At 38.2% G+C, this 27983-nt stretch overlaps 2 protein-coding genes across 5 annotated transcripts; both read left to right on the plus strand.

Moving 5' to 3' along the window:
* Positions 1-775: 775 nt before the first annotated feature.
* LOC143858089 (uncharacterized) lies at positions 776-17947 on the plus strand. Its single transcript, XM_077368691.1, has 5 exons — positions 776-3084; positions 3222-3384; positions 9672-9835; positions 15963-16221; positions 17405-17947. Exons 1-5 carry the CDS (start codon positions 1145-1147, stop codon positions 17510-17512), a joined length of 2634 nt encoding a protein of 877 aa, XP_077224806.1. The 5' UTR covers positions 776-1144; the 3' UTR covers positions 17513-17947.
* A 1669-nt stretch (positions 17948-19616) lies between these two features.
* On the plus strand, positions 19617-27741 carry LOC143858300 (dentin sialophosphoprotein-like protein). Of its 4 annotated transcripts, XM_077368952.1 has the most exons (9): positions 19619-19929; positions 20794-21066; positions 21169-21359; positions 21945-22086; positions 23023-23172; positions 23303-23563; positions 24824-24975; positions 26769-26904; positions 27277-27741. In XM_077368952.1, exons 1-9 carry the CDS (start codon positions 19906-19908, stop codon positions 27379-27381), a joined length of 1434 nt encoding a protein of 477 aa, XP_077225067.1. In that variant the 5' UTR covers positions 19619-19905; the 3' UTR covers positions 27382-27741. The 4 variants fall into 4 exon arrangements, with proteins under 4 accessions (XP_077225066.1, XP_077225065.1, XP_077225067.1 ...); XM_077368951.1 differs by having other exon boundaries at positions 19617-19929; positions 20794-21359; positions 27297-27741; XM_077368950.1 differs by having other exon boundaries at positions 19618-19929; positions 20794-21359.
* The last annotated feature ends 242 nt before the right edge of the window (positions 27742-27983 follow it).

Consider the following 27983-nt stretch of genomic DNA (forward strand, 5'->3'; position numbering starts at 1 on the left):
CCCATCTCATAAATAAAAAATTTCTTTTAACAAGGAAATTGTCTTTCCCTCGTTTTAATAATGGCATTCTTCTTTTCATTTTATATTTTTTTAATTATTATTTTTTAGATTTCTAATTATTAGTTTTTACTTTTTAGGTAAATTAAAAAATAAAAGGTATAAAAAAGAGTGCCTTCATCAAATAATCTACATTACCATTTTTTATAATTGCACTAAATCAGCTTGTCTTTTACTGTTTGAGAAATCCCATAGACTTCATTTATATTGGATAATTATAAGTTTATAACAAACCATAAACTGTACTATAGGGATAAGAATGAGAAGATAAGGTAAACCTGAGAAAGGATAATCTAAATCTAGTCTATTCCAATCAAACTACCTCTAATCTAATCCTTGATGATCCAAGGGTTGAGATATCTCACACTCTTAACACTATTGTAGTGCAATTACTAAAACATTGTAGTGTCAATATCATTGGTCTTTCTTTATCAATAAAGAAAAAGAAGACTAACAGTCATCCGTTCATTGGGAGGGTTATTTTGGTCTATCTTTCATATATTCTCCAAATCAGTTTTATGTACGTGGACGATTCTCCCCCGTTGGATCAGGAAAAAATCAACTCTTTGAATAGGAAAAATATCAAAATCCTGTAATTAATAAAAAATAAACCCTAATTAATTAGCTTAATTTACTATTAGAAGAACAATTTGTTTCCATATATATCCCCAATTATACACTTGGCAGTCTCTCTTTCTCTCTCTCTCTCTGTATATCCTTCTTCTTTGTTTTAATGGTGTGTTTGTACAGTAGACGAAAGTATCTTTATTTATACGCTAAAAACCGTATAAATAGAAACCCATTTCACCCTCTTTCTTATTCCTTTTCACTTCATCTTTGCATGCTTCACCAACTCTTAGACTCAATGCCCAAATGAAATGCAATTGAATTTTTACACCCCCTATTTCAATCCTTCCACCCCATTTCAGTCCTTCCAAAGATCTTCATACCCACAAAAAAAAAACTGGTAATCTCTTAAATTTGTATGGTTTTTAGTCTATTGGGTTAGAAATCTGATTTGGGTCTTGGGATTTTTAGATTAGTTTTTGTTTTTTGTTTTTATTTGTGTTCTTCCTATATAAGAACCATGGATGATGAGTTTGGGATGCTCTTGGATGAGATTCCTCATGCGATATATGTCCCTCTTTTTCATCAACATCATCAGAACAGTCATGTTCATGGTCATGCTCAAAGTGGCATTCATACACATACAATTCATGGCATGTATGATGATGACTCTCATCCAATATCTCTCCCTCCTTTTCATCATCAACCACAACATCATCAGAATAGTCATGCTCATCTTGTTCATGCTCAAAGTGGCATTCATACACATACAATTCATGGCATGTATGATGATGACTCTCATCCAATATCTCTCCCTCCTATTCATCATCAACCACAACATCATCAGAATAGTCATGCTCATCTTGTTCGTGCTCAAAATGGCATTCATACACAGACAATTCATGGCATGTATGATGATAACCCTCATCATCATCATCATGAACAACAACATCATCATGGTCATGCTCAGAGTGGCAGTCATACACAGACAATTCGTGCCATGTATGATGATGACCCATTGTCTCATGGGTATGTATGTGTATCCCCTGTTAGTGGAGTCTCTCTGCGGTCTGAAGGTTCCTCTTCAAGTTGGCTCTCTGCTGGCCTTTCTATAGACGATGAGGGCTCGCAATCTGAGGATATTAAATTCCAAATTCCTCCCAAAAAAACCCATTACCCAAATGGGTACTTGTTTTCCCAAGAATCAGAATTGCCCAATCCTCCAATAGAGAAGAACATCGACCATAGGATAATGGATGAACTGGGTCTGTCAGAAAAGCTCCATAAAATGCATATTAGACACGAAGAAGAAAGGTTCGAGCGGTCGGCATTGTTTGGGTCTCAGTTCGATGATCGATATTCAGTTGGGGCTAATCGTGGCAGTGTTGTAAGAACTAGTCCATATGAGGATTTTAGGAATGGGTTGTCTAATGATTGTATAGGGTTACAATCCTCTGTTGTTCCAAATTCGGCAATGCTTGATGAGGAGAGGAGATTGTTGATGTTGGGATTGCATAATCAAAGTCATATGGGTAATTTATCAGGCTTATATAACTCTTCTTATCAATCGAATGAGCGTTTTTCTTATCCGGGTCGGTATATAGACTCGATGAATTTTCCATGGAAACAAGCCAAAGAGCATCCAAGTGTTGAGTCATTAAATAGTTTACAGCACTTTGCTGAGGCCTCTTTTGGTGGACACTGTTATCACAGGGGAATTCAGGTACCAAACATGGTCCGTTCTGTAAACAAGCCTTCTATTAGTGATTCTAGTGGAGACTTTGGTGGGGTCATTTCATTGAGTTCACCTCATATGATGCGCCCAAATCCATCTTTGGGTGTGGGAAATCTAGTCAATTATAGGTTGCCGGTGTTTAACGATGGGATGAGAGTGTCACCACCACAGAGTTGGGCTCCTCAGTCCCCTTCTTCATTGAGAACTGCCCAAAATTTTGATGTTTCACGTTGCGAGGATAGTTTCATCATACAAGGGAAAAGTTTGAAATATGTGATAAACAATGGATGTAACCTTTCAAAGGATTGTAAGAGGGGTTCTTACAATGATATTGGTAGGGAGCACTCATATGTAAAAGATTCCCAGTTGGATAGTCAATCACATTCTATAGGAGTTCCTGCTGAAAATTCTATGTATTTCCCTTCACTTATGCCAGCAAAGTATAATTCATTGTCAGATATCAAAGGGTACATTTACTTTATCGCTAAAGATCAGCATGGTTGCCGGTTTTTGCAACGGAAATTCGACGAGGGAACTCCCAATGACGTGCAGTTTATATTTAACGAGATAATTGATCATGTAATTGAACTTATGATAAACCCATTTGGGAATTATCTCATACAAAAGTTATTGGACGTGTGCAATGAAGAACAGAGAATGCTTATTCTGCTTGTGGTAACAAGAGAACCCGGCGAGCTAGTCAAAATCTCTTTAAATACACACGGGTATTTTGTTTATGTTATTTAAGCTTGATTTTCTTTCATATATTCTTTCTGTTTAAAACATGTGGCACCTTATTTGATTATTATTATGTTTCCATTGCTTCTACAATGCTGAATTATTATCATTGTTTTTTTTTCAGCACTCGTGCAGTACAGAAGTTGATAGAAACTGTCAAAACCCAACAGCAAATTTTACTGGTTATTTTGGCGCTTGAACCGGGGTTTCTTGATCTTATTAAGGACCTTAATGGCAATCATGTTGTCCAACGCTGCCTGCAATGTCTTAGTATTGAAGATAATAAGGTATACATTCTTCTCTGTGTAAGGTTGTGTGGTGTTTTTTGGAAGGGCTGAGATGATACCAGCTAATCCTTGTGATCTTCTTTTATTGTACAATGTATCTTTATACAAATTGTTTTTCAAATACAGTCGGGGCTCTAATAATTAATATTGCCAGAGTGTATTAATTATCAAATAGGTGTGTCCATACCCTACGCCCCGGCTTACCCCTAGCCATGTTTTTCAACTCCAGGTCCTTACTCTACCTATGTTTCTGGTGCACCAGGTTTTATGCCTGTTTGTCTTACAATGAAAAAACCCGGCAACCTCCTATTGCCACTGCTACGGGGGGGGGGGGGGGGGGGACTCTGGTCCTGCTACCCTATCTTCATCAACCATTGGTGCCGTTGTCACAGCCACGCTAGAGTCCATGGCTGTTGTGACTACGATAATAAACTCTATTAAAGAGACTGAAGAACGTTTCTTATGTACCTACATACATGTCTAAAAAAAGGGCGGCCCAGTGCACGAGGCTCCCGCCATTGCAGGGTCTGGGGAGGGCTAGATGTACGCAGCCTTACCCCTGCTTTGCAGCCTTTCCCATGTCTATTATGTATAAATATTTATATATGCACAATTATATATTTATGAGTTCTATGCGAAATGTGGTACGTGTATTATGTATAAATATTTATATGAATTACATGTGAAATATGGTATGTACTATATTATCACACATGCTCGACAGCGCATGTCGCTAGGTGCTTGATGTTTTTAAACTATTACAGAGGGTTGTCATGCCTATATGATAGTTTCTACGCGCGTATATATGCTTATTCTAGCATTTCCTGAAATTTCATCTTTAAATTCTATCATTTGTATATGTTTCTGTGATTTCATAGGATTTCCACCAAAGTTTCCAACCAAAACCAAACCGTTTCTGTTTCCGTGGCGACTATGACCCAAATGTTGCAGCATTTAGGACATGGGTTTTCTAACCTCACCCTAACAACAACAACAACAACAACAAAAGAAAGAAAGAGAGGCTAGCTTTCCTTTCCCATTATCCTTCACAATGCTATCTACCAACCCATATTTTTATAGGTCTGTAATGTTGATTTTTCTATCACCACCTTTCTTACAAGATGGCAGTCCACTGCTATATGCTTGATACACTTTTCAATATACATCCTCTTAGCTTCTTAGTTATCACAATTCACAAAAGATGCCTTTTAATAACAATTTTCATTCACACCAACTCCACAAAAGCAATGCCATTGGTTTGTATTCCTAGTCCACTTCAGCATTTGATTCATTATAGTAGATTGTTTCGTAATCTTCCACATGGAAAGATCATCCCTAAGTAAAGTTGAGTGACCTATAGTGGATATTTTATCAGTGGGTGATCCAACACTATCTCTATAAGAATAAATTGAAATGTTAGCTTTTCAATTTGTGATACTATAATTCCTTTACTAGGAGAATAAATACGTACCTCAGTCTCCTCTTTATGGAATCCATGTGAGGGACTGTGGGAGCGTTCGTATATGAGACAATCTTATAACTGTGCTAAGTGACACCCAGCATGAATATCTCCGAAATTCAATTTTTTTTGGATGTCATTTCTTTAGTCTACTAAAGACAATTACTAGATGATATCCCAAGCAAACCTTCCCTTTTAATCTTCTCTATCAATACAATTTCAGTTTACTGATAGGAGAAAAAGATAGTCAGTCTACATAGGGTACAACACCAAACACTATTGATGGAAAAAAAGACTTTGGAAGTTAAGTTCATCTCGAGCTACTATTTGTGATCCATGGAAGGTCCAAAGAAACCACAGTTGATTTCTAAGGCTTCTGAAATAATGCTGAAATTTCGAGTTAGCCAACCTTCTAAATTGATCTTGGACAGTAAACCTGATTTATTTCATTCAAAAAAAAAAAAGAGGCAGAAAGAAAAGAAAAGAAAAGCTGACTTATTCACTTGTTTTCTATTATTTTTCATTTGAAGTGCTTGTATTTATTTTGGGTGGAGGAAAGGGAAATTCAAACGCGTGATCCATTAGATGATCCAGGATTGGCAGCCTCAAGGAAAACAATCATAGAAATGGTTCATCAAAAATTGACAGTGAACTATGAAGAGGGATCTGCTAAAGTTAAGAGGCAGGGGTGGAGGTAGGAGGGGGAGATCCACGCCTTGAAGGGGGAGTAGCTGACATGGTTGGCGATAATGAAGATCTTGTCATGGAATGTCAGAGAGCTGGGCTTCCGTCATAAAAAGGCTCGGGTGAAGCAACTGGTGACTAAAAAGACATTCACAGGGGTTCATGACCCAGTTCAAAGAGCTGATAGAAGGATCTTGTGGATAGAGTTTGATGAAGTTTTTTTTGTTTTTTTGAATGATTAGAGCTTGCTCAATTCAGAGCTAGATGGGCCCACCCGTGGTTCGTCGAAGGGGACTTTAACGAAATCAGAATGATTGAGAAGAGTGGAATGTAAACGATCATCTTAGAGTATGCAAGCCTTCTCAGACTTTATTTGTAGAAATGAACTCATGGATCTACAGTTAAGTGGGGCAATATTCACCTGGGCCAGAAATGAGAGCAGAAGTGGAATAGACCGGTTTTTGATTCGCTAGAGATGGTTAGATCTCCTTCCGGAAGTGAGACTGTTAGCTCTTCCTCATAGCACCTCGGGCCATTGCCCGATTCTTCTAATCCATGGATTGGATTTTTGGGGGCATGCCCCCTTCCGCTTTGAATTGGACTGATTGGAGAAGCATAAAATGGAGGATAAATTGGTAGGATGGTGGAACGATGTGGAATTCTCCGGCCCTGCAGATGTGGTGATAGGGAGGAAACTTTGGCACAAAAAGAGGAAGCTAGAGTGGAATCAAGAAAGATGGAGATCGTGAACAGCAAGAAAAATGTGTCCACTGGAAAGAATAAATGAAATTTCTTGGAAAGATGAGACGGGCATAGCCGCTAGCAAGGAAGTGGAGGAAATGGATGCCCTAAAGGAAGATCATAACAGATTTGTACTATGAGAAGAAATTATATGGAGGCAGAGGTCTAGAGCCAGATGGCTTAAGGGAACAAGAACACGGCACACTTCAATGGGTAGCTAGTTCGAGGAGGGGAAACCAAATTGGCATTTTGTAGGTAAATGAGGAGCTAGTGGAGGATAAAGATGCAATAGTTAAGGAGATAATGAATTTCTATACGGACTTGTACTCTTTGGAAGGGCTGATGCACCCTAAACCAGATGGTGTGACTTTTCAATGATGGGGAAAGGGAGCAGGAAATGTTAAAGAAACCCTTTGAAGAGGAGTAAATAAGGTTGGAAGTTTTTGCTTTGGGAGAGATTGTGCCCCTAGCCCTTACGGTTACTGCCTAGCCTTCTTTTAGAACTATTGGGACTTTGTCCAATCGGATATACTAAAATTCCTCAAAGGGTTTTTTGAAAGTCTGTAGTTGGACAAAGGAACTACAAAGGAACTAGAGCTACATTTATTTCTCTGATCCCAAAGATCAAGGGAGCGGTTAATATTTCGGAATTTCACCCTATAAGCTTAATGGGTTGCTTATATAAGGTCCGACAAAGGTGCTAGCGGAGCGATTAAAGAAGGTACTACGAACATTATATCCAATATTCAGTCAGCCTTTGTAGGCTGGAGACAGATCCTTGATTGCGCACTGATTACCAATGAGGTAGTGGACCTTTATCTAAAAAAAAGGGAGAAATGAATTGTTTGCAAGTTGGATATGGAGAAAGCTTGTGATCGAGTAGATTGGGATTGTTTAGAGTTTAGACTTCCTCCAATGAAAATGGGATTTGGGCAGAGATGGTGTGGCCGAATTTAGAGGTTGTATCATCGGCATGGTTTTTTATTCTAGTAAATGGCTGTCCCAAAGGCTTTTTTAAATCCTCCAGAGGCCTCAAGCAAGGCAGTCCTCTTTCCGTGTTCTTATTTGTCATTGTAGTGGAGACTTATCATAGAATGATTGAACCAAAAAATAGATCTTTTGGGCTGATTGAAGGGTTTAGAATCAGCGTAGTGGAGTTCTCACATTTTCAATTTGGTGATGACCCATTTATCTTTAGCCGACTGACATTTGATAATCTGATGAAACTTAAGGTGGTCTCGAGGTGTTATGAGCTGGCAGTGGTCGAATGTTCACAAATCAAGGATGCCCGGCGTCAATGCATCAAATGAAGAGGTAGTAGAGTTGTCTAGTATCTTGGGATGCAGTGTGGACCAGTTCCCCACATCATACCTTCGTCTTCCATTGGGAGGTGGGAGGCCTAGAAAGGGACAGTGAGACAAAATAGTTGAGAGGGTGGATAAAAGATTGGATACGTGGAAGCAAAATCTGGCCTCATTGGTGGGAAGAATCATGCTAATTAAGGCGGTTCTAGCAAACATCCCGAGATACCATTTATTCGTATTCAATTGTCCCATGAGTGTGATAAATTGAATTGAGAAGATCTATAGAAGATTCCTATGGGGGTGGAGATGAGATGCGGAAAATGAATTTAGTTTGTTCCAAGGATGTGTGCAAGGAAGACCTAGGTATCAGAAATCTGAAAAGTGTAAATAAAGCGCTTCTCAAAAAGTGGCACCGGAGATTCGACGAGGAAACCGAGCAGCTGTTGGTGAGGGTCATAGAAGGAAAGTATGGATCGACTCCTGGGCGGTGGACCTCTGATGACAGGTTTAGACATGGGAGCACGATAGTTTGGAGAGATATTCTAACCCAAAGCTACAAATTTAACGAAGGGATAAAGGTTAGAGTTTATTCAGGAGAGTGTATAAAATTTTGGTCCCGTAAGTTGTGTGGAGTGGCCCCTTTGAAGGAAATCTTTCATTTTATATTTTCAGTAGCGGTGGATAAGGAAGTATTTGTTAAGGATTGCTTTGAGCGGAAGGGAATAACATATTTTGGAAAATCAACTTTAGAAGGAACTTCTCTAATAGGGACCTGGATCAACTATCAAGGCTATTACGATTGCTGGAAGCTTGCTACATCAAGAAGTCTGGTGAGGACAAAAGGGTTTAGATCTGATGCCTTTAGTGTTAAATCATTCTATCATCATATTGCATCTACCCCTTTAGCCGCGCTCGTGGCCAAAGTGTGGAGCATTCCAGCTTCGCGTAAGGTGTGTGCCTTTGGATGGACATTGTTGGACAATATCCTCACAGTAGACCACCTGCATAATCGCCAGATGCTAATAGTGGATCACTGCACATTATGCATAGAAGCATGAGTCGGTGGAGCACATCTTCCCTCACTGCAAAAGGGCCAGGTTTGTGTGGGGCAAAATCTTTAGGAGATTTGGCATAGTATGGGTTTCCCCATCCACGATAATTGACTTTCTAGATAGTTGGGCCTTTGCTCTATGGAGAAATAAAGGAAAGGTTTTCTGGAATGCCATATTGATAGCCACTATCTGGGTCTATGGAAGGAGGGGAATGCCTGGGTTTTTAGGGGCTTAGTGAAAAGTCCTCATTACATTTTCACCAAGGTTGTTGCATTAACAATCTCTTGGGTGAGGGCTCTTCCTAGCTTCATATTCGTTTCGGCCTACGACCTGTGGCACGGTTGGAGAGAGCTGTGTACCAGCGGTAATGAGAGAGTCTCAATCTCCTAAGAATGGATACCTCCAAATCCAGGTTATCTGAAGCTAAACTTTGATGCCTCTAGCATAGGTAACCCAAGGGCATCAGGGGTAGGTGGTCTCATAAGAGATGAAGGTGGAGCAATGAGATGGGCATTCTCAGGCCCTATCGGGATTACACATTCCAATGAGGCAGAAATTAGAGTGCTTCTCCAAGGCATTAGGATCATAGACCCCACACTCATTTACAAAGTGATAGTGGAAGGGGATTCGCTCAATGTGATAAAATGGATAAAGGAATGTCTTTCTCACCCTTGGAGGTTTGCGCATTGGATAGACGAGATCATGACCGAGTGGAGGGATCCTCCATATCATATTGTCATGTAAGAAGATCAATAAATAGTGAAGCTGATAGATTAGCCAGGGATGGAGTCGCTAGGGGCGGACTACATATTTATGATTTTCTTCCCCCCTTTGGGGCGCTCTCTTTGTTCTTATTCTCTTCTTCCTTTTATTTTCCACCTCTATTATACTGACCATCTAGGTCGCAGGCCCCTGTTATTCTTTTCTTCTCATTAATATATTCTTTATTATTAAAAAAAAAGTGTTTGTATTTATTTTCTTATCTTGTTGAACCTGGTCTATCGTCATTCAATCAAATATTAACACATTTATATGGTTTTTTGGCAGTTTATTTTTGACGCCGCTGCAAAATATTGTGTTGAAATTGCATGTCATCGACATGGATGCTGTGTCCTGCAGCGCTGCATAGCTCATTCAACAGGAAAACAACGAGAAAAGTTGGTTGCAGAAATTTCTTCCAATGGGCTTCTCCTTGCTCAAGACGCTTTTGGGTAATTATTTGGATGAAATCACTAAGTCATTGCATCTTATTGTCGTCAACTGAAACATGCAAATTTCTGAAACTAACATTGTCTTGAAGGATCTTTTTGGTAGTAGTAGTTTTTACTTTTGATTATTGAAGGCATGTTGTTCACAAAAGGCAGGCGAAAGTGTCTGAGTCTACACTCATAAATTATGTCACACCTAGACTTAAAAGTATTAATCCCGATAACAGGTTAGACTATTCGTTATTACCTAGGCTATAATGTTTATGTTGCTGATCGCTATTGTCATTTGCAATTATGTGCTACATACTTATGCCATGCTATCATCATTTGCATCTGATCTTGCCATTTTCTATGACTACTTAGTTTTTTTTTTTTTTTTTGGTGGATTCAACAAGCACCAATAGGTCTCTTCCTTTTTAGTGATGTTTCCTGTTTTCCACTTGTAAGCTTCCATTGTACCTTGACCACGTCAGTCATTGGGGCTCGTCCAGCTTCTTACCTCTTAATAATATTTCACTGCCTTTCAAAATAAAGCACCAATAGGATGAGTGAAATCATTCACTCCTGAGAGCATTCAACTTAGAGAAGCTCGGTTGTTTGTTAGCCAAATTGGGCAGCTTTATGCCCGTTGCAGTAAAATATAAGTGGTGGCTTCTTGATGCAAATGTAGTGACTTCCTACAAGCCTCCAATCAAAGATGAAATTCCTTGCTTTTTATTATTTTCAGTGTCTCTCTAGGAATATTTTATGCTTCGAAAAGAGGAGGGACCATTCATGTTACTGTTCATTGGGGGGTTATTTTGTATTTTTTATGACTATCAAACAGTTCTAGAGCATGATCCAATCAACTCTTTTATTTTCTTGTCCTGTTTCGCTGAGGCTATTTTTATTTAATATCAGTATTTTCTGCAACAAATTGATATCAAAGCTGGGAAATCTGTGATTTCGTCGGTTTCTATGGATGGTATAGGAAAAAAGTTCGGGCAAGATGATGTACGCCCAATGTTTACGGCTGCAGTAGTGCCGAGGACTGTTGAAGGGTTCTGGAATTCTTAGAGAAGAATTTCTTCAATTTTCTTGTGAAATTGTTGGACGGTTCCAAGAAATGCCAAGATTAATAGACGGCCAAATGAGGAATATGCATGTTTTTAGGAGAAATTCAATCGTCAAAGGCCAAAACAAATCACAGAACCGGCCTCCAGATTTAGCTCCATGTGGAGAGCCACTGGAAGTTGTTATTTTTGCTTGAAATTTTCAAATCCTTGATTGAGGTATCATGGTTTTCCAATGCCATATTGTGCATGGGACTATTTTCAAACCAAATATAAAAAAACTTAATGAATATTTTTTGAAATATAATGCTAATTACTATGATTATGACGATGATAGTGTGATGAGGAAGACATAAATGAAATTTTCAATGATTACAACGATGAAAAGTAAGTCCTGAAGAAGAAATTTTTTGAGGTGTTCGAAGAATTTCTTCTTTTGGTAGGGAAGCTAAGATTGAGCTACGGGTTCAGCTCGCTTTGGGTACAGGGGCCAACGCCATGGAAGGAAAATTTAATTTTCGCTTTTGCGATAAAGGGTATTTCGGAAATTTCTTTATATAGTGACATTGATATATAACTGATCAAAAAAAAAAGTGACATTGATATATAAGCTACAAATTTGGGTTAAGGGTTGTGAGATTTCTTTGAGTTTTCTTGGTTGAAAGGAAAGGAGAGTTTTTTTTAACCCTAAACCAAAAATGGTGAAACTCTTCTCCCGTGGACATAGGCACACTGCCGAATCATATAAATCTTGTGTCCTTTGTGTGATTGTAGTTCTTGCATCTCTTCTTGACATTTATTGTACATCGTGTTTGATCCTATTTTGAGAGATTAAAGATCTCTCGGTTTTCTACACTTATATGGGCATTCTAATTGCCACTAAAAAAATGGCTTTCTAATCCGGGCCATTGGTGGGGTCTTTAGGAAAGATTTGGCACCATTTCATCAGCATGGCCAATCTACCCAAGATTGGCCATGCTGATGCGGATGTGGGTGAGATTCATGCTCTTCTCCTGGGCTTTCAAATTTTTTATAGGGGTTTGAGTGGTCTTTGAGCAAAGGGATTAGCATTGGTCTGTTGAGATTGGAAAAGTTTATGAACAAAGTCCTCAAAAGATGTAGAAGTAGATATCTCTTCCAATTACATCCCTAGGATTTGCAATGATTTGGCAGATAAATCAGCTAAATCAGGTGTTGGGAGGACACTTTGTATATAGGGAAACCTCTTCCTATTGTTGTAGCTTTGTAATTGTTATGGCTGTTACCTTCTTCAAAAAAATTTATTGGGATGTGAAACTACTCCAAAGTTTAAGAGCTGGTAATTAGGACTTTTGTCCATAGGATATATGATTTCTTATGCTTGAAAAAGAGGAGGTTTCTATTCATGTTACTACATGTTCCTCTCCATTCAAGGACTTTTTTATGTTTTTTCTGTTGACTGAACAGAGAGTTCTAAGTTTCGATCCAATCAATTCTTCTCATATTTTGTCTTGTTTTGCTAAGATTTTTCTTTATTTCAGCTGCATCACTTGTCCAAGGCTGTACTTAAATTAGTCAGACCCATGTTATTTCTCCTTTCAATGTCAACATTTTATAATGCTTGTATTTCCTCGCTGGTTGCAAGTCTTTGTATCACCCAACTGTTTCATATAAAGGGACCTTGAGTCATACTTAACACCCACGTGCACGGTGTCGCCTCAGGTAGCGGTGACTTAATCTTTTTTATGCTTTCTAGATTTATGTCTCTGTTGGTACCACAGTCATTCACTCAAGATTAAGTATGTCATTTTATGGGGGGGAAATGTTATCAGAATTACTGTATTTTGACGAGGGCACTCCTCACTTTATTAAAAGTAAGGTATGGCCCTCACCATAGGATGATCCAAACCGTCCATTAGATGGGCCACAGCCTAAATAGGTTGTGCCCCAAAAATCATTACCATAGGTTGATCCTAATCCTGCGATCTGAATGTTAGAGTGTTGATCCTAACCCTCTATAGATCGGAGGGTTAGGATCAACCTATGGAAATAATTTTTAGGGCACAACCTATTTAGGTTGTGGCCCATCTAATGGACAGTTTGGATCATCCTATGGAGCAGGCCATACCGTACTTTTAATAAAGTGAGGAGTGCCCTCATCAAAATACAGTAGTGCTGATAACATTTCCCTTTATGGGGTATGCCTCTGTAATCTTTAGCTCATCAATGCCAAGATTCACTATTTATGTTTGTCGCCATTTTGCATCATACCTATTATTATGTTTGGCTGCATTACATTTTGTTAGTATGCAATGGAGAAAGAATATTCTTTGCTTCTTTTTTTAATTAATTCCGTCTAAGATAATTGTGTCTCTTTTTCCGTCATCTGAGTCTCTTGTGGCATATTTTTAATTAGAATATCGTAGTAGAACCTTCTTTGTAATGTATGCCTTGTGGAAGACCTGACCTGCCTTTTTGTTTTGTATATTTACACTTTCCGCAGTGATCCTCATGATTCTTTATTACTAGTATTATATTCTTGAATCTGTTATTGCAGGCCTGTGATTCCAATAGTTTGGAATCTTGTAATACCCCACCCCATTAATGTAGATCAATTTAGTCGATCTTAGGCCATAGATTCCTTGATCGAAAGATCTGTGACCCCGTTAATGTAGATCAATAATCAATTTAGTTGATCTTAGGCCATAGATTCCTTGATCGAAAGATCTGATCACATCGATCTCACTAACCCTCAATCAAAGAGATCAATGTGATCAGATCTTTCGATTAAGGAATCTATGGCCTAAGATCGACTAAATTGATCTACATTACCAACCCATAGTGGGGTCGGGTATTACAAAGCTGCATCTCATTTTGCTTCTATGGTGGTAACTTGGAACATTTTTGGTGTGTTTAATATGTATGATCTGCATCTCACTTTGCTGCCATGATGGCACCTTGGAACATTTTTGGTGTGTTTTAACTTTTAAGTATTGTATGCATTCAATCTCCCCTAGTTGTCTGCAGATCTAACCTTTCATTTTCTTTGAGCAAGGTTTTGTATCTATACACTTTCCTCGGTAATCGTTGTGGTTTTTTTATTATTAGTATTCTATGCTTGCATAAGCTATTTCAGGGCTGTGATTAAGTCCTTGAATATCTCATGCTGTGACTTATAGTTTGCTATCTGATATTTTTTTCTGCCAATGTGGTATCTTGAACATTTTTGGTCGTTCGAGTAAAGGCATGTATTAGATCGGTCACAGTGTCCGCAGAGCTAATCTCTCTTTTTTTTACTCTGAGTCGAGCTTTAAGTGCGAGTCTTCACTTGACCATTTTCAGTTGCTAAGTAGGTGAAAAAATGTGTCTAGGAAATGGCTGAAATTAGTTATGTTGGTAGAATTCTGGTAAAATGGCTGAAATTCACAAGATATGCCTGTCAAATTAAACGGAGTGGGTCACACTATCTGTAATTTACTCGAAAATATCCTGATTAGTAACAGATTGGAAGTACATTGATGATATTGACATAAAGGTGAGATGGTTTCACAGAAGACAAGCAAAGTTTGAGGCTTGCGTTCCAAACTTTATTGTTACTGCTTGGATAGTTTGCCTCTGTTCTGTAGTGATTAACCTAACAAAAAAAAAACCCTACAAAAATGGATGATACGATTTGAGAAGTGTCTGTTAATTGGTACGAGTCTAGATACTTTCTGATTCAGTGGGAACCAAATTTCTTATTGCCAAAAAAATTGAACCAAATTTCTTAGAGATAAAAATTATGGTTGTTCACATTTTATGAGAGCTGGAGGTTGTGCCGGGATGTGACAAAAAAGGATGTCAGGATGGCTATGTTGTTGTGATTATCACCAACTTGGACATCTTTTCTTGTGACAATAAGAAAAAATATATTAAGAAAACAGAAAATATAGAAAATTACGGCAGAGGCAGAGATTGCCAATACATGCAGATGGGGTATTCAGTATTTACACCTTCAATGTGTTCAAAGAAATATTAATCCTTCTACTAATTTTGCTGATATCATTAATCGTATATTCAAGCCTCATAAGGATCCATGAAAGCCCATTTTCTGATGTAAGACAATTCTCTTTCCACTAAAAGTGTAACCCAATCTTGCCAAGACATCTACGAAGAGCATACTCGTTGTCCTTTGTTTGTATCTTTGGTTCCAAAGGCCCTGAGAGTTATCTCATTTGAATGCATGGAGATCATCAGCTCCTATTCCATCAAATGTTGAATCTTGGTACTATCCTATCTTTATTGGTGATTTCACTAATTGTACGTGTATATATCGTGTGAGGTATATATCTGAAGTATTTTCTATTTTTAATACTTTCATTGGGCTGCTTTGACTTGGTATAAATGTCCTATTTGTATCCTGTCTTCATTTTCAGCGGGAGGGTTCATGTCAACGGTTTTTGAATTGTCAATGTTAAGCTCCCCACACACACACACCCACACCCACACCTACACACACATTATTCCCCCAATATTGAAATGTGCTGTGGTTTTATTTATGCCCTCATTTTCTGTGCCATTTTGGGCTGATATAATGTTACCGCAGCGTACTTGGTTTATCACATCCAAGGTTCTGTTTAGAATATAATAATTTCTTATAAGTTAGTTAGTCATTTGGAAGAAGTGGGCTGGTGATTCTAAAGAAAATTTAGAAAAATTGTCTCACATATTTTCCATGGTTGCAATGCGTGGAAGCACATCATATGTACAATTAACAACAAAACAAACAATCGTGTTTTTTAGTTGATCTCATAGGAAGTCTCTTCTTTGACGCTGATGTCCATCTTGACAGAGATACTATCACACCATTTACTCATTTTTCCTGAATCCTTCTTAGATTTTCGGATTTTTAAAAAATAGTTTCATATAAGCACTTGTTTAATGCCTCCTCCTCCTCCTCTCTCTCTCTCTCTCTCTCTCTCTCTCTCTCTCTCTCTCTCTCTCTCTCATTTCACAATTATATTTGACAGTTAATTGGCATTTTTCCAAAAAGTTTTGGGTGGTCACTGTTTGGTTTGTTTGCAGCCTTAAGCTTATGAAGCTTTTCTGTTGTGTTTCAGAAACTATGTCGTGCAGTATATCTTGGACTTGAATACCCCATCAGCAACTGCAACCTTACTTTCTCAATTTGAAGGAAATTATGTACACCTCTCGATGCAGAAATTCAGCAGTAATGTGGTGGAAAAATGTCTCAAAATGCTTGGAGAAGAAATCCGCTCGAGGATCATTCGTGAATTGCTATCATCCTCTCAGTTTGAGCAGTTACTGCAACATCCGTTTGCAAATTATGTTATTCAATCTGCTCTGGTAGTTTCCAAGGTATCATCTCTAGTTCACATTGACTTGCAGCCATATTACACTGGTTCTTCTGAATGGGCGGAGTATCTATGTCAGACACGTGTCAGATACCAATATTTGAGGATTCTTTGCAACACTTTTAATCTCTTTTATCTGTTTTTTCTGAATGCTACTGCAACAACTTTACATTTATTGCATGTTTTGAGTTGTATCCATCCTAAGAGTAAGGTTTTCTAGAACTAAAACATTAGGTTTGCTTTAAGCTATTTAAAATTTTAATATATTACTTGTTATGACCATATTATTGTGTTAAAAAAATTAAAATCTAAGAATTGATTGTGTAGGAAATAAGGGCTATTTCTTGTGTGGAAATTAGATTGTAGTTGGGGGGTATTTATGTCTTTTTATGTCAAGTAGGGTTTTATCATTAATATACAGGAATAGCCCATAGTGGAAACTATGGAATGGCCCATAGCGGGAACTGTTCCACTCTCTCTCTCTCTCTCTCTCTCTCTCTCTCTCTCTCTCTCTCTCTCTCTCTCTCTCTCTCTCTCTCTCTCTCTCTCTCTCTCTCTCTCTCTCTCTCTTATATATATATATATATATAAGAGAGAGAGAGAGATAGAGAAGGGTTCCTGCAAATGTGTGTAGGTAAGTTACCTGCACACGAGTGCAGAAACAGGGTGGGGGCCACATTTTTGTGGGGATCAAAACCATTCACTTGGAAGGCCCTTCCATGGATAGGGTGTGGGCCAAAAATCAGTCCCATTGGATCGTCCTACTCCAATCAAAGGTGGTGGGGGTGGGGGGGGGGGGAGAGATCCAATTGGGCTGATTTTCGGGCCACACCCTATCCATGGAAGGGCCTTCCAAGTGACTGCTTTGGACCCCCAAAAAATGTGGGCCCCCACCCTGTTTCTGCACTCGTGTGCAGGAACCCTTTCCTCTATATATATATATATATATATATATATATATATATATATATATATATATATATATATATATATATACTACTTAACCTCCAGTAACTTACAACTGATTAAAATATTTTGACGAATCCATATAAATCTTTCTTTTCGAGGTTTGCCGAATCTGACATGCGTATCTGTACGGATGCAACAGTGACCTACGATATATTCGGGTTTTGATTTACAAAACATTTCTATTCTCACTCTCTTTTTTCACTCTGATCTAAAACCAGGGTCCTATTCACGCCTCATTGGTTGAAGCCGCCCGACCTCATGCAGCGGTCCTACGAACCACCCCTTATTGCAAGAGGATTTTGTCAAGGACCCTTTTGAAGAAGTGATGTACATTCTCTCTTTGGTAAGAACCAGCCCCTATTGCAAGAGGATTTTGTCAAGTACTCTTTTGAAGAAAGTGATGTACATTCTTTCTGGCAGAAAGCATGCTGTTTTTCACTTGTTCTCCATGAATATTACCAACATTTTGTAACTAGCGGATTTAGAAAATCAACTGTAAGAGTCTGTTGAAATCCCCAAGAAACTCAAATGACTTGTGGTGTATGGAGATAGCATGCGTGAGATTGTAGTGTAAAAATAAGCAATTTTGCTTTCTGTTGCTTAAGTACATATGCTATGTGAATTTTTAGTATCTTCCCTATCATCATTGTATTATCCTTGGGTCATCATGTTCTGGAATCTGATTGTCCTAATTTGGAAATGCTCACTGAATGATATTTGTACAGTGTTAGAATGGTTCAGTTTTGCTCCAATTGCTACCATTGTAATGTTATTTATAGCTTCTTACCATTTAATTCTGCATATAATTGAATAAGCAACAGCAAAAAGAGCTAATTGAGGATGCTTTGGTCGTTTTCTATCTTCCACAATTCGGAAGTAGGGAATATTATAACCATTGGTCAACACACTCATATGGCCATATGGCCCTGGTTGGATTGCATGATTCTTTTGGAAGGAAAAATATTTCTAAATTTATTACTTTATTTTTTGAATGGCAGATGATTTTATTAAGGGAAAAATACAGATACACCCCCTCAAATTTCTGACATTTTCAACGATAACCCTGACTTTTCAAATTCATCAACGACACCCCCTGACTTCTCACCGTCCATGAGTAGTAGACCTCTGACTTTTCACCCTATAGTTCAACCTGAACCCCCAACTTGAACTGACTAGAGGAACCCGTTTTTCCAACCTGACCTGACCCGATTTCCAACCCGACGAGGTTCAACCCAATCCGACCCGAGGAACCGTTTTTCCATTCCAACCCGACCCGATTTCCAACCCGACGAAGTTCAACCCAAACCGACCAGACCCGAGTAACCCTTTTTCCAACCCGACCCAACCCGAACCAAGTTCAACCCAACCCAACCCTAGTTCTTAAGCTTAAAAAAAATGATAAAGAATGTCGGGTTTCACTCGGCTGAGGTTGGCCAAACCCTCAACATGAGCCCAACCCGAACTCAAACTGGGTTGGGAAAACTCAACCCGAACTCAAACCCAACCTGAACACAAACTGACCCGATCCAACTTTTTTCGGGTTGAACCCGACCCAAGTTGCAACCCTAAAATTGGTTCAAAATTGATAACACTTTAATAGGATGATCCTAAGCCCTTGATCCATCAAGAAAAGCTTGCAATCTCATCTGCTTAAGTTAGCTTGCCCCCATAATCTTTTTCAAAATCAACGGTCTCGATTGCAGATATATTATCCCATGTGGGACCCAAAACTTGATCGTTGGATCAGCATTGATCCGGACCCACGGCCATATGCCACGCTCCGAAGCCTTCTCGCCACAAGAGTACGCACTAAATTGAAAATACCGCTGCATGTTTTCGTTTTGGGAAATGATATACTCGGCCTTTTTTTCCTACTTGGGACAGCCCCATCTACTATAAAAGAGGAGTCATAAATACAATAGAGGGGGCTGTCCTCTATAAAATAAGGGGAGAATATAAATCACTTCCCCATGAAGGATTATGCGCCCCACTTTTAAGTTGATTTGACGTCAAACAGAGGGGCGCATAATCCCATAGGGCGGGCGAAAAAATCAAGACCCAAAAAGAAAACAGGGCCTTACGAGCCACAAGTTCTGTTTAATTGCATGCCACGTGTCGATAATTTTGTGGTTCTAAGGAAAGTAACCAATAGAATTCTAGTAAATGATAGGATCTCATCTGATCCTCTCAACCACGAGTTTTGATATGCTATTTTTAGATCCACTTGCCACGCAAACACCATCTGTTCAATCAGTTGATATTGGCACTACCATTTTTTGATAATAGAACGAACTCATCTTGTCTTTTATTTTTTAAACACCTGTAAAAAGTTATTAAGTCAATTAGACAAGCTGAGTTTGTGCAATTAATAAAAATGGTAGTGCCAATATAAGTAACCATTTTCAATTGAATAAAATAATACTCCTCGTAGAGCAGAGAGAAGAAAAAAAGAGTTTGAAATTTCAGAGAGCAAAAGTCCTTCTTCTTTTTTTTAGGGTTTTGATTGGAGGTTTGGTTAGGGTTTTGTGACTTGAGTGAATAGTTTTTAACTTCCGATCAAAGACTGATTGGTTTGGTTAGGGTTTTGTGACTTCACTGAAGATTTTTTTTTTTTTTTTTTTTTTTTAAGGGTTTCAACAGAGGTTTTTTTGGTGTTAAACATGAGATCTTGTGGAACAGTTGTACATGTGTTTGGTGAAGGATAGTGGATTTTAGAGGAATGTCTGATTGGGGCATGTATGAGGTTAGTGTTGATTTTACTTTTGCTGTATGTGTGTTTTAGGTAATTGAATTATTATTATTTTCATGTGCCTTGCCAAATTTTACTCACTGAGAGTTATACATTTGATTGAACAGTTCCAAAGTGGGTGTTTCTATGTTATCTTTTCATTGATTTTTTTTTTTTTTTTAAATTGCTTGTTTGATATCGATTCTCAAAGCATGGAAGTTTTTGGAATACATGGTGTTGAAGTATAAAAGATAAATAACTCCTTTCCCCAACAGCTTAAGCCTTTGGAGAAGTCAGTAAGTTAACATGGTATCAGAGCCAAAGGTGTTGAGTTCAAACCTCCCGGATAGTAAAAATCCACATGCGATGGTCGGCCCAAAGTGGGATCACATGTGCCAAATAAATCAGAGAACTATATTTCCCCTATTGATTACAGATTTAGTAAAAGATTTATTTGGAAGTTTATGTTTCACATGTCATATTATTCTGCCATTTTGGTTTAAATCACGGATTAAGGAAAATCAGCCTCTTGTAGTGGCACAAGTTTTACTGAATAAATCTTCAGATAAAGATTACATATGCTTGTTTTGTGTGCCTTACCTTGCAATTAGTTTCACACAACAGGATGGGAGAAAAAAAATCTTATTGTTCTTTCGGATACTAACTCCTGTACATACCTTTTCTTCTTTGCAATCATAGATGCTCTTATTCTGTACTTGTATCACCATTGTGATAGTATCGATTTATTGGATTTACAAGTCACAGATGTGAGATCAAATATTTGTAGAGGTTTCTTTATTCTTTTATTGTTATTAAATTATCAAATGCTTATGTCACGCATGCAGTACTTTCGGATAACTTTGTTAATTAATTTTCCAGCTTGAAGACATCGTATGGGATGAGTTTGGTGTGGGTGATGATCATATAGTGCCTCATCCTGGTAGTGAACCCACAACAAATGAACACATAACTCAAGGTGGTTTCCATAACAAGCCAAAGTGTGAATTAGCAAATGCTGTTGGAAGGAGCACAGACAGCAAAAAACTCGTCTCTAAAAATGTTTTCCAGGGAAAGGAGACTGCTACCCATTACACTTTCAAGGATGGGAAGGCTCAACTGTTGGAGAAGGGTTGTTGGTCTCATGCTAACAGTAATGGTGATAGTAACCGTATCAACATCACTACTGGATTAGCTTCTGAAAGTTCCAAAATATCTGATAATTGCTTTAAAAGTACTGATGTGGATACAGTTGTCAATGAATTCTGTACGGATGTTCCTATCCTTGGAAATAGGAGTGTGTGCCCCTTCCAGCTTGATGATATTTCCCCCGAAGATAGTGATCTCGAGTTTTTTGGAAATGAATGTGAGGGCAAAGAGAGCAGTGATCTTTTGGATTATGGATGGCCTGATATCGCCAATTTTGAGGACATCGACAGAATGTTCAGGTGGTTATTATCTCTGTCACAAATATTGGAAATTTCTCGGCAAGGGAAAATCTTGGGATATTTTTATATTCTTCATTTTTTTTGGGGGGTTTATATTGGGAAAAAATGGTAAAAATATATTTAAAATATGAAATATACACACATTTTTAACGCAATGTTTTCAATTTCTCACAAGAAAATCTCGGGATGTTTGGGATTTGTTTCTTTAAATCACAGTCCTAGAGTGAAGGAGAAAATGTGGAGTTTTTTTTTAACGTCAGGTCGTGAATTTACCGTGATAATTCGCGGAAAATCGTGATAAACTTGTGAGAAAATCAATATATCACGAGAAATTGCAAATCTCACGATAAATTCACATGTTATCATTTAATCAAAATGTCGTGAACTTTTCGCGAGAATTTCAATTTCTCGCCGTTTCATAGTTGGGGTTTCAGTTAGTATGGTTGTGCTCCAACCTTTTGGTATTTCAATGCGCACTTTCTTGGTCGACGTTTAATAATGTATTTTGTAACTGGAGTGTTTGATCTTTCCTGGTTGTAAACTGTGCTTTGTGTTCCCATTTTTCCCTATCATTTGATTTTGCAGAAATTGTGATTCCACATTTGGGCAGGGGAGTACTAGTACTGCCAATGAGTTGTCATGGTTTTCAGCTTCTTCACTTGCAATTGATGGTTCGGAAGATGCATTCAAGTTAGGCTTCCAGGAGGAATCTCCATCCAAAGAGCAGGTTAGTAAACTATTCTAGTGCCATGGTTAATAAATTTTTCTCAGAGGACAGAATGAATGTACCCTTTCCTATTATCAAGGATTAAAAACTTCTTATATTCCTATATCTTTGCTGTCAATTGGGTATTATGGAGGGGATGTGATCAAAATATCACCTGTAGCCCAGATGAGCAAAGGAAGTAGTGTGACTGGATCGTAAGGCACTGATAGTTTCTGACTTGTTACATCTTTGTAGTTTTTAACGAAGTTTCCTTGATTCAGTATTAGTCTCATTAGGCTTACCATTAAAAACGCAGTTAATAATTTCAATCCAGGACTAGCCATTATGGTGCTCCGAGCTGAGAAGCTCTAGATGTAGACATATGGTTTAAAATGAACCCACCCTCCGATCTGGCAACCTATGCGCTTCTTCCAAAATGTTTGCAGTTTCCTTGTATTTCCGCTATCATATATCCTCCTATGGTGCCATATCATATATCCTCCTATCATATATCCTCCATTGGTAAGTTATCAATGTGCATTATGAGAACTTATAAAATTACCATCTATAATTTTATGAGTTCTCATCTCACCTAGTTTACTTCGCAGAGGTTCTGTACACATATGTTGTAGAGTTCTTCTTCTTCCTTATTGTAGTATTTTTTCTATCTGGAGAAGTATATTGTTTTTTTCCATGTTATCAAAGTACATTATGATCTATAATTTTCTGAGTACTCATCCCAACCTAGTTTACTTCACAGAGGTTCTGTACACGTGTATTGTAGAATTTTTATTCTTATTGTGGCTATCTTTTGTTATGGAGCAGTACATTGTGTTTTTTCCTTGAATCAGATCGATCTATTTGGGTACATTATGAGAAAATCATTGGCAAGATATCTGTTTTAAACATGTGCTGCTCAGATCCTTTAATTTTCATATTTGTATTATCATGTGACAGTTCAATAAGCCGAGAGAGCAACCAAAGAACCAGACTAAATCAGAACAAAAAGATCGATCTTCAGAGTGTTTAAGCAACACTTCTTTGCAATGTCAAAAGCAATTTTGGGGACCTGATTCCTTGAGTTACTTTAACACTTGCACTCCTTATGTGAGCCTACAGTACAGTCATTCTCTGCATCAAAATCCAACCCTACCAACACAATCCATTGTGAAATCTAAAAAGAAAAGTAAACTTGCTCTTTCTAATAAAGTCTTGACTAATGCTTCAAATAACGCAGCTGGTTGATGGATCTCCTGATCCATTATCAAAGCCTCCAGACATGACACAAGAGGAAAAGATAGAGAAACTACGTCAACGACAACAAATACGCTCCCAATTTACTACTGAGAATGAACTGGAAGAGACTGGCATGGAAGTCCCAACCGTAGAAGTAGATTTGTCAACTGTACAAGAGAGCTCTTGTATGAGCACTGTCTTATGTGATGAAATCTCACTAGAAGCAACTGGTTTTCGGAAACTTCAGAATGTTATGGAACAGGTATGATTGATGCTTCTGAAGCTTTTCAATGTAGTTACATCCATGGAGCACTTCAATTTTGACCATGAAACCTATTATCCACATATGTATTCATATATCATGATGCTGAAAGAGTCACAACATAGACTAGAATTAGTAACTATAAGCAATCTGAAAAAGTGCTCCAACCTATATATGTTCAATGGAATAACAAAATCTAGTCTTGGTGTTAGCGACCTATATACGTTCAATGGAATAACAAAATCTAGTCTTGGTGTTAGCCACATAGTTTTAAAACTCCCCTATGTCCGCGTCGACTACCCCGAGTCGAGTCCCCTTTACCGCATCCGCTTTCCACATTGTGCCGCATCCGTGTTCCGCGTTTTTCCCTACAGAGTCGATAAAAACTCCTATGACTCTCCCAAATTATGATCGCGTCAACCTAGTACTCAGCCGCGTCAACCGAGTACTTGACCGCGTCGTGCCGGGTTGACTAGGATTTTCTCCGGCCGCGTTCCGCGCCGCATCCGCATTTTTAAACGCTCCGTATTAATCAAATAATCTGAAATTTCAGCAAAGAACATGAGAACTTACTGATATGGTAGCATGATACCACAAAAAAAATTAAGCAGTAGGCAACATAGATCTCGAGTATCACATCTAAAGAAAAACTTATATCCTCCATCAAACTCTGGAAAATTATATACAGAACCATGAAAAACTCGAACAACGTACAGGTTGAAGTTGTACGACTTACTGATGGGGCCCGCTTAGTGACTTAAGGGATTTAGAAACTATCCCAAGTTCCTCTTCTTTTCTACTTTTTCTTTTCCTCCTTTTCCCCTAGTTAGTTCAACTCTTTCCATGGATGAAGGATGTTGCGCATCACAGCTTATATAATTTTTTTATGCGTGTAAGTAGCTAATCGGAACAACATTTATATCAATCATATTGTGCCCTGCATGGATTTCTCATGCAGGAAAAAATAAGGGTAACCTTGTTTAATGTGGTGTTTTATAGTTAATTGCAATGCCCTTGCTTCAAACATTCCCCCCTCCATGTAATCTCATAGGGGTGATAAATAAGGTTCTTTGGGAAAAGTGACTGTTAGGAACTGCTAATTTAAAAGGTCAAATTAGCAATTCTCCATCTACACACACACACATATATATATATATATATATATATATGTCTATTCATGTACAAAAATGAATTATGTATTTATATGCTTTAGGGCATGTGCGCATATGAGCCTGATTGAGTGAACTTTCTTGATTTCAGTTGGATATTCGAACAAAACTATGTATACGAGATAGCTTATATCGTTTGGCTATGAGTGCTGAACAAAGACACCATTTCTGCAACACAGACAATTATGTCAGAGAAGGCAGAGGCAGAACTAGTGGGGTGGCCGCAACAAAAGTATCAAACAAGTATGAGCAGTCACACTATATGCTCTAATTTCTCTACTCTTATTATGGAGAACTTTTTTTGTTGTGATGTTCTTAACTGTGTACTTCGCAGTTCTCTTTCCTTAATTTTAAAAACCATGAATGGGATGCAATATTTCTTCGCATGAAAGATTAATTCATTTTTGGTTTTACTTAATCGGATACTTGACTGCTTATTTTAGCGTAGTGTGTCTTGCTGATGCTAGAATTAGTTCAAATGAAAGCTTGGAATTACCTATTCTGCTCTTTCTTTCTATTTGTATTGTATGTTTCGGTCTGATCCCTATCATGTAGTGCCATAATAATCTTTTATTGAGCCAGGATCCCAATAGCATGTGCTTGCTTGTGCATGCTTTTGTTCTATTTTTGCACATGCAGGTATATGCTTTACATGGGATTTGATAATTCTTTGAGGTTGGATCAGCACATCTTGTATTTCTATTTCGTGATTTCCTACGACGAATTTGAAGGATGTTTGCAGTAACCTAGTTACCATGAAGAAGGAGGAGGAAAAGAGAGAAGTGAGGAATAAAAGTGAAAGTCTATAAAAGAACTCACATAATATGATATGTGTGTGACTACTTGGGTTACATAGGTAAAGACCAAAATACCCTTCTAACACTCCCCCTCAAGCCGCAATTGTTTAGTTAATACATCTGCCAACTGATCTCTAGATCCGTTTTGAAGCTTCTCACAAGAGAGAGAGAGAGAGAGAGAGGAGCGGACGGGCGGGGGCACAAGCGTAGGGTTTGGGGGCGGAAGACAAAGTGAGGTGAGAGTTTTTTTTTCTGTTGTTGTTTTGCTTTCTCACTTCTCTCCCCTTCGATTCAATGGATCTGCTCTAATACCATGTTATTGTGGAATGGAGGAGAAGAAGATGAGAGTCTCCGTGTGAGAGCTCCTATGCAATATGATATATATATATATATATATATATAGAGAGAGAGAGAGAGAGAGAGAGGAAAATGATTGTGAGCTTGAAGCTCATATAGCTTATATGAGCTTGAGGGCGCAAACACATGTGGGCCCACATTGTTAGGATGATCCAAAGCATTCATTTGAAAGGCCCTTACATAGATAGGTGTGTACAAAAAATCAGCTCCATAGGATCATCCTAACCCATCCAAAAGTGGAGGGTTCCTTATATATATATATATATATATATAGAGAGAGAGAGAGAGAGAGAGAGAGATACCCACACGTGCAAATAGGGTTTGCATGTGTGTGTGTGTGTGTAGATATAGACACGCACATGTGCAAGTAGGGTTACATGTAAAAAAAAAAAAGGGCGGCCAATGCACAAGGCTCCCGCCATTGCAGGGTCTGGGGAGGGCTAGATGTACGCAGCCTTACCCCTGCTTTGCAGAGATGCTGTTTCTGTGACTCGAACCCGTGACCACTCACAATGGAGCAACCTTACCATTGCGCCATGGCTCGCCCTCTAACACTTTATGACAAACACGACAAGTTGTTATTGACCCCTGAATCATCATAGTAAGAATATTGCACAAAAGCAAACGTTCAATTAAAATAGGCATTTGTTTTTGTGAGTGCTATAATGGGGTACATAGACATTATTTCTGTGAATTCAGGCAGCATGGACTTTTGTGTTTCATGAACCTTCCTAATTTTCATTCATTTGATTTGCAATCATTGAAGTTGGTAATGATTGTTTAATGGTGCCATTAAAAAAAAACGATTGTAAAATGGATAAATAACATGTGTTTTATTGATTTCAATCTATCACCCTATAATACTTTCCTTTTTCTTTGCAGGTGTGTGGGAATTATCAATACAGAAACTGATACAAATCCTATAGACCGGTCTATCGCACACTTACTATTTTACAGGCCGTCGGAGCCAGCTAAAGGGCCAGCTAATGATGCCATGTCTCTTGAATCTCATATAGTAGTAAGCTTTCAAACAAGTGGCCAGTGAACATTTGATTGTGTTAAAGTATAAAAGATCGAATAACGCCTTTTCCAACGGCGTAAGCTTTTGGAGTAATTGGTTGTTTCACATGGTATCATAGCAAAAGGTCCTGAGTTCAAACCTCCTTGATATTAAAAATCCACATGCAATGGTTAACCAAATGGAGCCACCTGTGCCACGTGTAGGCCAACCCTAAAAGGGGGCTACGCGTGAGGGGGAGTGTTAAAGTATATACCAGATTAAATAACGCCAACTCCAACCGCTTAAGCTTTTGGAGTTACTGATTGTTTCACAATGCTTAAACTATCCTATTCACCTTTTAACTATCCTACTGTGGAACTTAATAAACAGATTAATGGTTCTATCTCCAGTCAGCCTTTGTTGCCTGATCAAATGGTCTGTCAGAATGACATTGCTGGTGATAAAGATGGAAAGTTGCTGATTAGTGACCGGTAGCTGTAAAAGTGTGCTCAAGCTACAATCTCCGTGAATCGACTGCTGCCTCATCATATATAAGTAATGATTTTTTATGTCGCCAGTGAACAGGTCAGGTTAATGCCATCTTCTGAGAATGTACTCCTACCTAGTTTGTCAGATGGAAACCATCGATGTCTAATTCCTCCATCCATCTCATTTTTTTCATATCATGGCCATGTGGATGCTGGAAGTAGTAGTGTATAGAAGTGCATGTCATTGTGAAGTAACATAAATGGTGGAACTTTTTTTTATGTAGACAAGTATTTCTCTGTGTTAAGCATGTCTCTGCAAGGATATTTATCTAGTTATTACAGTAGGCACCTGTTGTGGTTTGGTTTTTATTCCCTCTATATGTTGTTGATATATATCTTTATTGTGATAAAAAAAAAAGCTGTACAATTTCTCATATCTATGTATGGAAGTATACCATGGTACGATGCATGTGCATAATCGTAATATCCATCTTGTATTAACATGGAACATTAACAAGTGCCATCTTTTATTTTAAGAGAACAACTGGTACTTGGCTCTTCAAAAATTTCACCCTAGACTAGTCAAAATAGGCTTTGCTCAACATGTTC

This window comes from Tasmannia lanceolata, unplaced genomic scaffold, assembly GCF_043159265.1.
Source record: "Tasmannia lanceolata isolate RefF3 unplaced genomic scaffold, GAP_Taslan_0.1 ptg000025l, whole genome shotgun sequence".
NCBI lineage: Eukaryota > Viridiplantae > Streptophyta > Magnoliopsida > Canellales > Winteraceae > Tasmannia > Tasmannia lanceolata.

Bases quoted from the DNA above. Each gene is read 5' to 3' on its own strand.
- LOC143858089 (XM_077368691.1), top strand. From the start codon at position 1,145: ATGGATGATGAGTTTGGGATGCTCTTGGATGAGATTCCTCATGCGATA. The intron at 3,385-9,671 runs GTATACATTCTT...GTTTTTTGGCAG, and splicing joins TTAGTATTGAAGATAATAAG to TTTATTTTTGACGCCGCTGC. The intron at 9,836-15,962 runs GTAATTATTTGG...GTTGTGTTTCAG, and splicing joins CTTGCTCAAGACGCTTTTGG to AAACTATGTCGTGCAGTATA.
- LOC143858300 (XM_077368950.1), top strand. From the start codon at position 19,906: ATGTCTGATTGGGGCATGTATGAG. The intron at 21,360-21,944 runs GTGGTTATTATC...TTGATTTTGCAG, and splicing joins GACATCGACAGAATGTTCAG to AAATTGTGATTCCACATTTG. The intron at 24,976-26,768 runs GTATGAGCAGTC...TTTTCTTTGCAG, and splicing joins GCAACAAAAGTATCAAACAA to GTGTGTGGGAATTATCAATA.